The sequence below is a fragment of the Rana temporaria genome, chromosome 3, assembly GCF_905171775.1.
Source record: "Rana temporaria chromosome 3, aRanTem1.1, whole genome shotgun sequence".
Taxonomy (NCBI): domain Eukaryota; kingdom Metazoa; phylum Chordata; class Amphibia; order Anura; family Ranidae; genus Rana; species Rana temporaria.
In genome coordinates this window covers 394235327-394249652 of record NC_053491.1, presented here as the reverse complement: position 1 = coordinate 394249652, position 14326 = coordinate 394235327, and the positions used below count along the sequence as shown (strand labels likewise).

Here is a 14326-nt window from a genome sequence, read left to right as displayed (position 1 = left end):
TCCGGGAGAGAGAATGGTGTCCCCGTCCTCCGGGGGAGAGAATGGTGTCCCCGTCCTCCGGGGTGAGAATGGTGTCCCCGTCCTCCGGGGGAGAGAAGGGTGTCCCCGTCCTCCAGGGGAGAGAATGGTGTCCCCGTCCTACGGGGGAGAGAAGGGTGTCCCCGTCCTCCGGGGGAGAGAATGGTGTCCCAGTCCTCCGGGGGAGAGAATGGTGTCCCCGTCCTCCGGGGGAGAGAATGGTGTCCCCGTCCTCCGGGGGAGAGAAGGGTGTCCCCGTCCTCCGGGGGAGAGAATGGTGTCCCCGTCCTCCGGGGGAGAGAAGGGTGTCCCCGTCCTCCGGGGGAGAGAATGGTGTCCCCGTCCTCCGGGGGAGATAGGGGTGCCCTCTCCTTCTGCCACGGACACCCAGGGGCCCTCTCCTTCTCCCTAAGCCACCAGTGACCCCAAAGCGGGACACACATGCGCTCTGCCCTCCCGTGACCTGATACCCACCGTCCTGGGATGCCATGATGATGGTGTACAAGTCTCCAGTGTGAGGGCTATAGGTAAACTCACACTCAGCTTCTTTGGCCCGATTGGAGGAAAAGCAGCGGAGGCGATCCAGACCCCAGCACTTGACAGAGATCAAAGACCAGTGGTGGCCCCTGCATGGTTGCATGGTGGGCCCGTCACCTCTGCCGTGAAGCACGTGATAAGAGCCAGAAGCTATTTTCACACTAAAGTTCCTCCTTGCCAATCAGCAGGCAGGTCAGTAAAACCTGTCTCCCGATTGGCCAAAGCTTTAGGCGATCCTATTGGATGCCTAACGCATTGGCGGAAAAGGAGACATGACGGAGGAAGCCTGAGGAGCCAAGCGGACACAGGAGCCACAGCCGCCGCTACAGAAGAAGAAGGAAGTGACGCGTATGACGGGTACAAGTGACTGCATATAGTGGGCACAATGGCTGCGTATGATGGGCACACGTGGCTGCATATAGTGGGCACAATGGCTGCGTATGATGGGCACAAGTGGCTGCAAATAGTGGGCACACTGGCTGCGTATGACGGGCACAAGTGGCTGCAAATAGTGGGCACACTGGCTGCGTATGACGGGCACAAGTGGCTGCAAATAGTGGGCACACTGGCTGCGTATGACGGGCACAAGTGACCTACCCCAGTCTAGGATATTCACGGACCAAAGAAAAAGCAGCTGCGCATGCGCCGTGGACCCGCAATCAGCTGTGCTCCTGGCATACGAGCACCGGGGGGGGGTGATTCGTACAGCTGGGAGGATGGCGGTGGGGGGGGGGGGTGATTCGCACAGCTGGGAGGATGGTGGTGGGGGGGGGGGTGATTCGTACAGCTGGGAGGATGGCGGTGGGGGGGGGATGATTCGTACAGCTGGGAGGATGGCGGGGGGGGGGGGATGATTCGTACAGCTGGGAGGATGGCGGTGGGGGGGGGATGATTCGTACAGCTGGGAGGATGGCGGTGGGGGGGGGGGGGATTCGTACAGCTGGGAGGATGGTGGTGGGGGGGGGGGGGTGATTCGCACAGCTGGGAGGATGGTGGTGGGGGGGGGGTGATTCGTACAGCTGGGAGGATGGCGGTGGGGGGGGGATGATTCATACAGCTGGGAGGATGGCGGTGGGGGGGGGGTGATTCCTACAGCTGGGAGGATGGTGGTGGTGGGGGGGGTGATTCGCACAGCTGGGAGGATGGTGGTGGGGGGGGGGTGATTCGTACAGCTGGGAGGATGGCGGTGGGGGGGGGTGATCCCTGCAGCTGGGAGGATGGCGGTGGGGGGGGGGATGATTTGTACAGCTGGGAGGATGGCGGTGGGGGGGGGGTGATTCGTACAGCTGGGAGGATGGTGGTGGGGGGGGGTGATTCGCACAGCTGGGAGGATGGCGGTGGGGGGGGGGGGGGTGATTCGCACAGCTGGGGGGATGGTGGTGGGGGGGGGGTGATTCGTACAGCTGGGAGGATGGCGGTGGGGGGGGGATGATTCGTACAGCTGGGAGGATGGCGGTGGGGGGGGGATGATTCGTACAGCTGGGAGGATGGTGGTGGGGGGGGGGGGTGATTCGTACAGCTGGGAGGATGGTGGTGGGGGGGGGGGTGATTCGCACAGCTGGGAGGATGGTGGTGGGGGGGGGGTGATTCGTACAGCTGGGAGGATGGCGGTGGGGGGGGGATGATTCATACAGCTGGGAGGATGGCGGTGGGGGGGGGGTGATTCCTACAGCTGGGAGGATGGTGGTGGTGGGGGGGGTGATTCGCACAGCTGGGAGGATGGTGGTGGGGGGGGGGGGGATTCGTACAGCTGGGAGGATGGCGGTGGGGGGGGGGTGATCCCTGCAGCTGGGAGGATGGCGGTGGGGGGGGGGGATGATTTGTACAGCTGGGAGGATGGCGGTGGGGGGGGGGTGATTCGTACAGCTGGGAGGATGGTGGTGGGGGGGGGGTGATTCGCACAGCTGGGAGGATGGTGGTGGGGGGGGTGATTCGCACAGCTGGGAGGATGGCGGTGGGGGGGGGGTGATTCGTACAGCTGGGAGGATGGCGGTGGGGGGGGGGGGTGATTCGTACAGCTGGGAGGATGGCGGTGGGGGGTGATCCCTGCAGCTGGGAGGATGGCGGTGGGGGGGGGGGTGATCCCTGCAGCTGGGAGGATGGCGGTGGGGGGGGGGGTGATCCCTGCAGCTGGGAGGATGGCGGTGGGGGGGGGGGTGATCCCTGCAGCTGGGAGGATGGCGGTGGGGGGGGGGTGATCCCTGCAGCTGGGAGGATGGCGGTGGGGGGGGGGTGATCCCTGCAGCTGGGAGGATGGCGGTGGGGGGGGGGGGGTGATCCCTGCAGCTGGGAGGATGGCGGTGGGGGGGGGGTGATCCCTGCAGCTGGGAGGATGGCGGTGGGGGGGGGGTGATCCCTGCAGCTGGGAGGGTGGCGGTGGGGGGGGGGGGGATCCCTGCAGCTGGGAGGATGGCGGTGGGGGGGGGGGTGATCCCTGCAGCTGGGAGGATGGCGGTGGGGGGGGGGGGTGATCCCTGCAGCTGGGAGGATGGCGGTGGGGGGGGGGGGGTGATCCCTGCAGCTGGGAGGATGGCGGTGGGGGGGGGGGGTGATCCCTGCAGCTGGGAGGATGGCGGTGGGGGGGGTGATTCGTACAGCTGGGAGGATGGCGGTGGGGGGGGGGGTGATCCCTGCAGCTGGGAGGATGGCGGTGGGGGGGGGGGGTGATTCGTACAGCTGGGAGGATGGCGGTGGGGGGGGGGGGGGTCCCTGCAGCTGGGGGGATGGCGGTGGGGGGGGGGGGATCCCTGCAGCTGGGAGGATGGCGGGGGGGGGGGGGGGTGATCCCTGCAGCTGGGGGGATGGCGGGGGGGGGGGGGGTGATCCCTGCAGCTGGGAGGATGGCGGTGGGGGGGGGGGTGATCCCTGCAGCTGGGAGGATGGCGGTGGGGGGGGGGTGATCCCTGCAGCTGGGAGGATGGCGGTGGGGGGGGGGGGGTGATCCCTGCAGCTGGGAGGATGGCGGTGGGGGGGGGGTGATCCCTGCAGCTGGGAGGATGGCGGTGGGGGGGGGGGTGATCCCTGCAGCTGGGAGGATGGCGGTGGGGGGGGGGGGGTGATCCCTGCAGCTGGGAGGATGGCGGTGGGGGGGGGGGGTGATCCCTGCAGCTGGGAGGATGGCGGTGGGGGGGGGGGTGATCCCTGCAGCTGGGAGGATGGCGGTGGGGGGGGGTGATTCGTACAGCTGGGAGGATGGCGGTGGGGGGGGGGGGGGTGATCCCTGCAGCTGGGAGGATGGCGGTGGGGGGGGTGATTCGTACAGCTGGGAGGATGGCGGTGGGGGGGGGGGGGGGTGATTCGTACAGCTGGGAGGATGGCGGTGGGGGGGGGGGGGGGGGATTCGTACAGCTGGGGGGGTGGGGGGGGGGGGGGGGGGGTGAGGATGGTCCCGTGTACATGGAGCCTAAAAAAATACAGAAGAGCGGAACTTTACTTTTTGGGTAACATTTCACTTCAAAGTTAATCAAACCTAAAGTTCCACCTTAAACTTTCCCATTGAAATGAGGAATAAAATGGAAATGTGTTTGTTGGTATTCAGAAGCTCTCCTCCTACATACACATTTTCTTCACAGTCTTTATTGCGTACACCAAAACAATGTGACATTTTATTATACATGGGGGATGCTTTAAAAGCCAGAGAGTCTATGTTTTTACGGACCTCAATAAGCCTCTGCTTTGGGGGCGGGGCTGGAGGCGGGGCTGTGTCACCGTTTGCTCCCTATCACAGAATGCAGCCTAATGTATCTGCATGTCTCTTTCTCCTCCGTCTCCCCCCCCGCTCTTTGTAGGTTTCTCATTGGATCTGTATGTTCTGTCCCGCGCCCCCCCCCCCCCCCCCGCTCTGTGTATGCCTCCTCGTTATGGTTCCTCGTCACTTCCGTGACAAATTGTGATGGGTTCACTGGAGGGGTAGTGTCGTGAATCCCCTGAAACGCATCACATTTGGCATTGGAACGCATTGCGCATGCGTAGTTCGCTGCCACGTGACTTAGGCTGCATTCTGTGATAGGGAGCAAACGGTGACACTACACCGGCAGACAAGGGATTGTGGTTAACACACCAGACAGGGGCTAGCCTTTCTAGCCAGCGCTGGCTCCCTGGGACTTAGGGAAAGTTTCATTTTCCATCCACAACTTGAGAACGGATAATTAACCCTGTGGGCTTTGATCAAAGGCAGCAGAATGAAAGTAAACGCTCAGTTGTTTTTTTTTTAATCTTTCTTGACCAAATTGAAGAAAGACAGCAAGGTCCCAGCACAGTTTTATAAGACATGGAGCCACAGGGGTATTTTTTGCATGTTTTACTTATCACTATAGGAAGGATGGTAGATGGTAAAAATAGACACTATGGGGGTTATTTACTACAAGTGCAAACTACAAGTGCAAAGTGCATTTGAAATTGCACTGAAAGTGCACTTGGAAGTGCAGTCACTGTAGATCTGAGGGAGACATGCAAGAAAAATAAAATAAAGCATTGAGCTTGCACATGATTGGATGATAAAATCAGCAGAGCTTCCCCTCATTTCAGATCTACCCCTCAGATTTACAGCGACTGCACTTCTAAGTGCGCTTTCAAGTGCACTTTACACTTGTAGTGCAAAGGGGATTTGCCTTTAGTAAATAACCCCTTATATATGTTTCTTATTCACACAGGTAGAACAATATTTCTTACCTTTCTAGATGTATTTTTGGAAGAGCAGGTTTACATAGATGGTTCTAAAGGCTGATTTTATTTTCAGAATAGCCTCCAACGTGCATTTAGGGGACAAAATAAAGTAGTTTCCTTTTAAAAGTGCATGAACATACAATGTATTACCCAAGCCCTGGGATCTTTAACTTTTTGTTAGGCTCCATTCGTAGCAATTTACTGCCGTTTGTCAGGCATTTTTATAAAGCGTTTTTGCAGGTTTTTGAGGTGTTTTGGAAGTGTATTACATATATGAGTGAAGTACTGCTGCAGGAGAGTATCACTTTCCTTGCTGCTCAGCTGCCTCCGAGTATAGATCAGGTGCCGGCCCCATTTGCAACAGGAGTGCACAGAAGAAATGAAGCTGGATGGCCGAACTGATGCAATCACCTTTATTCTTTGTAATAAAAGTAATAAACCATACAGCAAGCGGTGGTGAAACAACAGAACACAGCTAATGCGTTTCACACCTAGGACTGGTGCTTAATCATAGCTGGAGTATTCGACATATATATATTATATTATATACATACCGTACATACACACACACACAAATGTAAAACATTTGATGACAATTAACCAATCAAATTAAAATTGGGAACCCCTCCCGTGTACAGCAGACTCAGGCATCATTGGATGATCAGGTAATCAACACTGAAAGTCAGTCACCCATTTAGGCCAGGTTTACCCTGCAACTTCCTGTCCGACTTCTATCTGACTTTAATGAACAGGATCTAACTTTGATCCCGACAATACCAGGCTCTTCGAGTCTGGTATGGATTTTAAGAGGAACGCACACAGCAAAATAAAAAAAAAACAGCATGGGGTCCCACCCAAAATCCATACCAGACCATATCAGAGCGCACAGCCAGGAAATGGAAGGACGAGCAAGTGCCCCCCTTCCTGGACCATACCAGGCCACATGCCCTCAACACGGGGGGGGGTAGTTTGGGGTCAGAGCCCTCCCACCCCAAAGCACCTTGTCTCCATGCTGATGGAGACAAGGGCCTCTTCCCAACAACCCTGGGCGGTGGTTGTTGGGGTCTGCAGGCAAGGGGGCTTATCGAAGTCTGTAAGCCCCCTTTAACAAGGGGCCCCAAGCTCTCAGCCCCAACCCTATGTAAATGAGTAAGGGGTACATTGTACCCCTACTCATTCACCCTAAAAGGTGTCAAGCATTACAGCTTCAGGCATTTTCGTGTATCCATTAAAAAGCACTAGGGGGAGGAGAGAGAGGGGTGGAGAGCTGCCGTGAGCAGAAAACGAGTGACAAAACACTCATAAAAAGTCAGGCATTTCTATTGAAGTCTATGGGGCCAAAAACCTTTTTTATCTGACAAAAAGAAGCTTGCGTAATTTTTTGAGTAACATAAAAGCTTCATACAAATAGCACTATATCAGCACCAACTGAAATATACTATAGCTTTTTCACCCCCATTTCCCAGAACATATTATGTTATAACCCAACCTTAGTGGTCAGGCACGATCCTTCAGAATTTAAAGCCTCTGAAAAAGAAGTAAAATTTAAACTAATATTACCTATTTTCTTCATGGATTACAGTCCAGAAATGAAATTGATTTTATGCCCTGTAGTTTAACGGCTCCGCTGTCAGAAAACACATGTACTTAGGTTACAGATAACCGCAGAAAATTGTGGGTAGTGCAGCCCACATAGTAGCTTGTAATTAATCTCTACATTCTGTGTACCATCAGCCGCATAATTGTCTGTGCTAGTAAGCGGTCTTCACATTCTACATCCGCGCCAGACTCCCTGCAGGGATAACCTCGTCCCAGTGCCGCCATCTGCTGGCAGTCACAATAAAACCTTGTCAAATCCAATGACAATAAATATCACTCATCCCATCCAATAGCAACAAATAAGAGGCTTCTACTTCCTAGAAACTGCTGGCTTAGTAACAATAACAGAAGGCATTTTAAAAAGAAAGAAAAAGCTGTCAAAATAAGCATTAAAGTGCATCTAAAGCACAACATTTTTAATAGGGTCACTAGCACCCTGTCAGGTTTTATTGCTGTCTGCATGCATGTTGGGGAGCTTCACTTTCCCTATTTGTCCTGGTATCACCGAGACGGAGTGCGAGTGATAATCCAAAATCATGGAGTTCTCTCCACAACAGAAATAGAGGTGAAATCTTTAACCACTTAAGCCCCGCTGCACGACTATATACGTCCTCTTTTTGAAGAGGGATATCTCGGTAACGCAGTGTTTCTCAACTCCAGTCCTCAAGGCACCCCAACAGGTCATGTTTTCAGGCTTTCCATTATTTTTGCGCAGGTGATTTGATCAGTTTCACTGCCTTGGTAATTACCACAGCCGTTTCACCTGAGGGAAATCCTGAAAACATGACCTGTTGGGGAGCCTTGAGGACTGGAGTTGAAAAAAACTGCGGTATTGGCAACAGCTGCTGCCACAACCGAGATATCCATCTCTTCAGGCGGCGGTGCTGTAAACGATAATGGTGGTCTCCACGACGGATTCGCCACGAGATCACCGTTATCGGCGGTGGGAGAGGGCCCCCCTCCCGCACCCTCCGCCGCTTACCGGAGCCGTCGTTAGCGGCGGAGGCGATCGAGTCCTTCTTCCTCTGTGGCATGGATACGAGTGAGGGCAAGATGGCCCCCACCCATCTCCATACCATAGCAGGGCGGAAGCAACGTCAAAACGTCACTTCCGCCCATATGTCTTAAAGGCACATTTTTTTGTTGTCAATTTTTCAAAATGACAAAAAAATGTATTTTATTTTTATTGCATTTTAGTGTAAATATGAGAGCTGAGGTCTTTTTGCCCCCAGATCTCATATTTAAGAGGTCTTGTCATGCTTTTTTTTTATTACAAGGGATGTTTACATTACTTGTAATAGGAATAAAAGTGTAAAAATAAATAAAATCAAGTACAATAAATAAGAAAACCAAAAAAAGTTTTTTAAAGTGCCCTGTCCCGACGAGTTCGCGCGCAGAAGCGAGCGCATACGTGAGTAGCGCCCACATATGAAAACGTTGTGAGGTATCGCCGCAATCGTTAGAATGAGACCAATAATTCTAGCCCTAGACCTCCTCTGTAACTCAAAAGGTGCAACCTGTAGAATTTTTTAAACGTTGCCTATGGAGAATTTTACTGTTGTCTTAATTTTTAATTAAAAAAAGTTTTTTTTTTTTCTAAAAAAGTGCGCTTGTAAGACCACTGCGCAAATATGGTGTGACAAAAAGTATTGCAATGACCGCCATTTTATTCTCTCGGGTGTTAGAAAAAAAAAACAAATATATAATGTTTGGGGGTTTGAAGTAATTTTCTAGCGAAAAAAAATAGTTTTTAATGTGTAAACACCGAGTCTGAAAAAAAGGCTCGGGGCTTAAGTGGTTAAGTAGGGACACTGGTTCTGGCAACAGCTAGGAGATTAATCTCACTTTGGGAGATATTGTCTCTATATTTCACTTCAACTTGCATCTTCAAGACAAGAAATAACATGGGTTTTTAAAGCGGAGTTCCACCCAAAAAGGAAACTTCCGCTTTTCGGAATCCTCCCCCCCCCCTCCGGTGTCACATTTGGCACCTTTTAGGGAGGAGCAGATGCCTGTCTAATACGTCCGGCGCCTCCCCCCCCGTTGCCTTCTGGGTGACACACAGGTCCCAGAAGACAGCAGGGACCAGTGGGATCACGCAGTGTGACTCGCACATGTGCAGTAGGGAACCAGGAAGATGGCGGTGCCAACACCCGAGAGCTGAGAGACAGGTCAGCTTCGGGTGCCCTGGACAGGCAAGTGTCCTTATTTTAAAAGTCAGCAGCTGCATTATTTGTAGCTGCTGATTTAAAAAAAAAAAAAAAACGAATTTGTGGGAACTCTGCTTTAAGAGGAACTCGCACAGTATCTCACAAAAGTGAGTACACCCCTCAATTTTTGTAAATATTTTATTATATATCTTTTCATGTGACAACACTGAAGAAATTACACTTTTCTACAATGCAAAGTAGTGAGTGTCCAGCTTCTATAACGGTGTAAATTTGCTTTCCTCTCAAAATAACTCAACACACAATAACTTGACACACCATTAATGTCTAAACCGCTGGCAACAAAAGTGAGTACACCCCTAAGTGAAAATGTCCAAATTGGGCCCAATTAGCTATTTTCCCTCCCCGGTGTCATGTAACTCGTTAGTGATACAAGGTCTCAGGTGTGAATGGAGACCTCATATCAAAAAACTCTGAGTATCTAAAAAAAAAAAATTGTTGCTCTATATAAAGATGGCCTAGGCTATAAGAAGATTGCCAAGACCCTGAAACTGAGCTGCAGGACGGTGGCCAAGACCATACAGCGGTTTAGCAGGACAGGTTCCACTCAGAACAGGCCTCGCCATGGTAGACCAAAGAAGTTGAGTGCACGTGCTCAGCGTCATATCCAGAGGTTGTCTTTGGGAAATGGACGCATGAGTGCTGCCAGTGTTCCGTCAGATTAGGCGGCCTGTAAGAATTGGTAACGGAAGTGATGTTCCATCACCGCCATCTTGCTACACCCCGCACTCCTCCACAGTAACGATACACCAAGAAGGGGGCAAGTGGACATCTTGTTACACCCACCAGAGTTTTGCATTTCATAGTTATTTTTAACTGGAAATGAAGCGTATATGGTGAAGTATAGTATTTGGAAATCCCTGGGACAGTTTACATGTTGAATTATAAAATCAGAGGTGTTCTGTCACATTAGCAAACCTGTGAGATCAGCAGGTTGGCCGCTGCTTTTAAAATTCAACAACAGTCCTTTGGATTTCTAAGTACTCCATTTCACCTAACAGTGAAATGCAAAACTCCGGTGGGTGTAACAAGAAGTTCGCTTGCCCCCTTCTCGGTGTATCGTTACAGTGGAGGAGTGCGGGGTGTAGCAAGATGGCGGCGATGAAACGTCACTTTTGTTACCAATTCTGACGAGTCTGAACGGAACATCAGCATTGCTGCAGAGGTTTAAGGGGTTTAAGGGGTGGGGGGTCAGCCTGTCAATGCTCAGGGAGAATGCTGGACATTCCAAATTACATGACCAGAAAAGTAACAACTGATTAGAGCTCCCTTATCAGTTTGCATTTGTCCCTGAATGTCTAGATAAAAAAACATCATTTTTACTTATCTTTCCAAAGCTGAGTTGACAAGGTAAATTTTACAGTCAGAATGTCATTTTATTTCATGCAAGGTCATGGTAAATAAGTCCAATTGTAAAGTGTAAGTTCCGTTACGTGTTTTGCTTCATCATTTTTCTACAAATGTTAATTTAAGTTTTCGGCTAAAGTCTGAATAAAGGTGAGGTTACAGCAAACAAAAGTTATTTTTTTCTTGAGCAACCAATCAAATTTCCGGTTTAATATTTACAATAGGGTCTGGCAAAAAGAAATGCAGAGTCCGATTGGCTGGCACAGTGCTCCCTTTTATAGTCTGGCTCCTGAATCTTCACACACACACACACACACAGAACATTGAAGAAGATACTTACCGCCATTGCCTTCAGGGACTGCACAATAATCCAGTGAATCTCATCAAAGAGTTTATCAGTGACTTCTCGTCCTCTCGTGCTCTCCAGGTACAGACGCAAATTACTGACCGTCCATTTCCCGCCGTGGATGTGATTGTAGTCATCCTAGAGAAAGACACTAACATGTTATAACCCAGCAAGAGGCCTCAGGCTTGGCTGTAATGTACTGGAGTTTGATTTAACAATCAATTCTACCTGCTAGTTGGACGTCACATCTACAGAAGATGTTACAGCTTCCTGTATTTCCCTCATTTTGTAAAACATTGTATTATTTCAGCTCATATCAAGATCTATTCTGCTTTTATTCTTCCTTGCAATTTTGGAAAATACATTTTCAATGTTGTTAAAAAAAATTATACAGTAAAATCTTGGTTTGCGAGCATAATTAGTTCCAGAAACATGCTTGTAATCCAAAGCACTTGTATATCAAAGCATTTTTTTTATAGGGTATAAAAGAGAAGAGAGGCACCTCTAAGTGTAGCAATACGTTGCTAAATGTTGTACCTCCATATGTAACCATATTGCTACACTAAGGCCGCGTACACACGACCGGTTCATCCGATGAGAATGGTCCGACAGACCGTTTTCATTGGTGCACCGCTGAAGTGGCCTGATGGTCTGATGTGTGTACACACAGGGTCATTGAACAACAGCAGGCCACTGAACATCAGCGGGCCTCTGAACATCAGCGGGCCTCTGAACATCAGCGGGCCTCTGAACATCAGCGGGCCTCTGAACATCAGCGGGCCTCTGAACATCAGCGGGCCTCTGAACATCAGCGGGCCTCTGAACATCAGCGGGCCTCTGAACAGCAGGCCACTATAAAATAAAAATAAAAAGTCCTTACCCCATGTTTCTGAATAGCGACATTTGTTAGATGTACAAACATATTATCCAGCTCACTAGTGCTTGGGGTATATTTTACAGTACAGAACCGACAAAATCCCAGCTTGTACCTACAAAGAAACACAATATTGTTGCAACAGATAAAAAAACAGTGTCTGTAATATTCTGCATGATGACAGCATTTTTCATATATCTTTGTAACTAAAAAGGTGTTCATCACTAAAGCACATGAAGATGAAAAGGAGAAAAATACAGGACAGAACAGCTCCTAGACCCTGTTAACACTACCATTAAACGTAGGAGTTTGAAGCATGTTTTTAATACTCCTTAAACTTCTAGTAAAAGAGCTGCCTTTGAGACTATGGACAGCACAAAGCACTGTTCACATTTTTTTTTTTATTCTCTTTATTGGTTTTAAATAGATTTACAAAAACAGAGCCACTGGGCATTCCCCGGCTCGAAAAGTACCACGTGGATCAGTACCCAACAACAGCAGCGCCAGCCAATGGCTGCGCTGCTATCAATCCGTCCAGCCTAGCCAATCAACGGCCAGGCTGGGAACCGAAGAGGATCACGTGGATGCGCACGGGACTTTCGAGGGGTCAGGTAAGTAAAACAGGGGTTTGGGGGGGCCGGTACTGTCGGATGTTTTTTCACCTTAATGCATAGGATGCATTAAAGTGAAAAAACATTTACCTTTACAACCCCTTTAAGTGTTTTTATGAGGGTTGTAATTCACTTACATTTACAGACTTTTTTTTATTGCACTTTATATTGATTCACAAATTTTGGCAGTTTTTGTTTGCTTTATATATTAGTAGAGGAGTTTTACCATTTACTATAGCACAGAACGTTCATGTTCTAACTTACTATATAGGTGATTTACATTAATTTGGGTGCTTGCAGTTGTTCTAAGATTAGGTGCATAGTTAGGAGCTTTGGAAGTGATCATCAGATTTCTTCTGTTGGAGTGCGATAATGATATAATAAATAAAACATTTTAAATTCATCTTTCAATGTCAAAATCCATCAGGATGACAGAATCCCCACTTTAATAATCAAATCATATATAAAAACATCTTACATATAACACTTGAGAGGTCGATAGGTGGTGACAAGGACATAGAGGCGCAGGTCAAATTTTTTCCCTCCGATCAGCAAAGGATTGTCAATATACAAAGAGATAACATAAGCTTCTTTGGAAGACTGCGACACAAACCTAAAATAACATTCAGAGATTTATCACTATTTGTATCTAAATCATCACCAAAAACATCAATTCATGAAAGCTGTATAAATACAGTATAAAAGTCATAAATCAATTTACATTTTTTATAATAGTGCCCTTATTTTTTTTTAAGTCTGATGTGAGCTTTTGAACGGAAATTCCAACCGTGTGTATGCTCCATCAGACTTTTGCTGTTGGAATTTCCGCCAACAAAAGATTGAGAGATGGTTCTCAATTTTCAAGACAAAAAAATTTCTTGTCAAAAAATCCGATTGTCTGTAGCAATTCCGACTCGCAAAATTCCGCATGCTTGGAAGCATTGAACTTAATTTTCTTGGCTCGTCATAGTGTTGTATGTCACCACCAGGGCTCAAGTCCTGCGGGAATGCATGGGAACGGAGTTACTGCACTTTTTTCACAGCAGGAACGCAGTTCCCTTTGCAGGACTAGAGCAGCCGAGCCGCCCGAGCCAATCCTTCACTAAGCGGCGATGCCCAGCTCGAGTCACTGTCAGGGGCAGGCGAACCATAGTAATCCTTTATGTTACTGGCCGCTTCCTGTATATGGATAAATATGGATTCATCGGGTAGTGTGCGGGTATTCCGTCACTTCCTCGATGACGCAATGTCTCCTGGGAGCTTTTGTTATTGTTCCCAGGAGACATTGCGGAGGCTTGCCGCGAGTTATCGCAGGATTTAGAAAGAACTTGCTTAAAGGATTACTAAGGTACAGTGGATCGAAAAAAAAAAAACATGCGGTTTAGTAATTATGCAAATTAGCGTATCATTTATTTATTTTTGGTGGGGGAGTGGATCTTGGGTGGGAGTTCCCACACTTTTTTCCCCAGGACTTGACCCCTGGTCACCACGTTCTTGACAGACGAAAGTTCAGAGAACTTTTGTGTGACCGTGTGTATGCAAGCCAAGCTTGAGCGGAATCTCAGGACTGGATGGACATAAGTACAATTCCTGTGGCAGGCAAAACAACTCTGATTAATGTATAATCTATATTTTTTCAGATAAATGATTTATATATTTAGCAGTCTGCCCGGGGTTTTAACTTAAAAAAACATATTTGTGCAAAACTTACTTTTTATGGTGATTATATATAGGACTAATAACAATCAGACTGACACGAAAAAGCTTCAGGAATGCATCAGAGCAAAAAGGTAATGAAAACAAACATTAGGGTATACAGGGTACAGCTATAATCATTGCAGAGCTTTACAGTACAGTCGCACTCTAAGCTTCAAGCTAAAGCCAGCCATACATGGATTGAAATGTGGCTGGTTAAGTAGGGACCGGACAAATTTTGATCCATGTATGAACACAGTGGTTGTACAGAAGTCGATCCACCAATCGTCTTCTGTACAACTGTCCTGTCGGATCTTTCCTGATCTATCTGCTGCACATGCTATAGACAGCAGCACTGATCAGTGTATTCTGATAGCGGGGAAGACTGTTCGCTGTCAGAATACAA

General features: G+C 49.2%; 1 protein-coding gene across 1 annotated transcript in view; it reads right to left on the bottom strand.

The window, feature by feature from the left end:
* The window catches only part of TTLL1 (tubulin tyrosine ligase like 1), a 58038-nt gene that overhangs the window by 24763 nt on the left and 18949 nt on the right, over positions 1-14326 (bottom strand). The window contains exons 5-7 of the mRNA XM_040345830.1: positions 12704-12838; positions 11621-11729; positions 10735-10878 (exon numbers count right to left, since the gene is read on the bottom strand). Coding sequence (XP_040201764.1) covers positions 10735-10878; positions 11621-11729; positions 12704-12838 — 388 coding nt within the window. The remainder of the gene's footprint in view (positions 1-10734; positions 10879-11620; positions 11730-12703; positions 12839-14326) is intronic.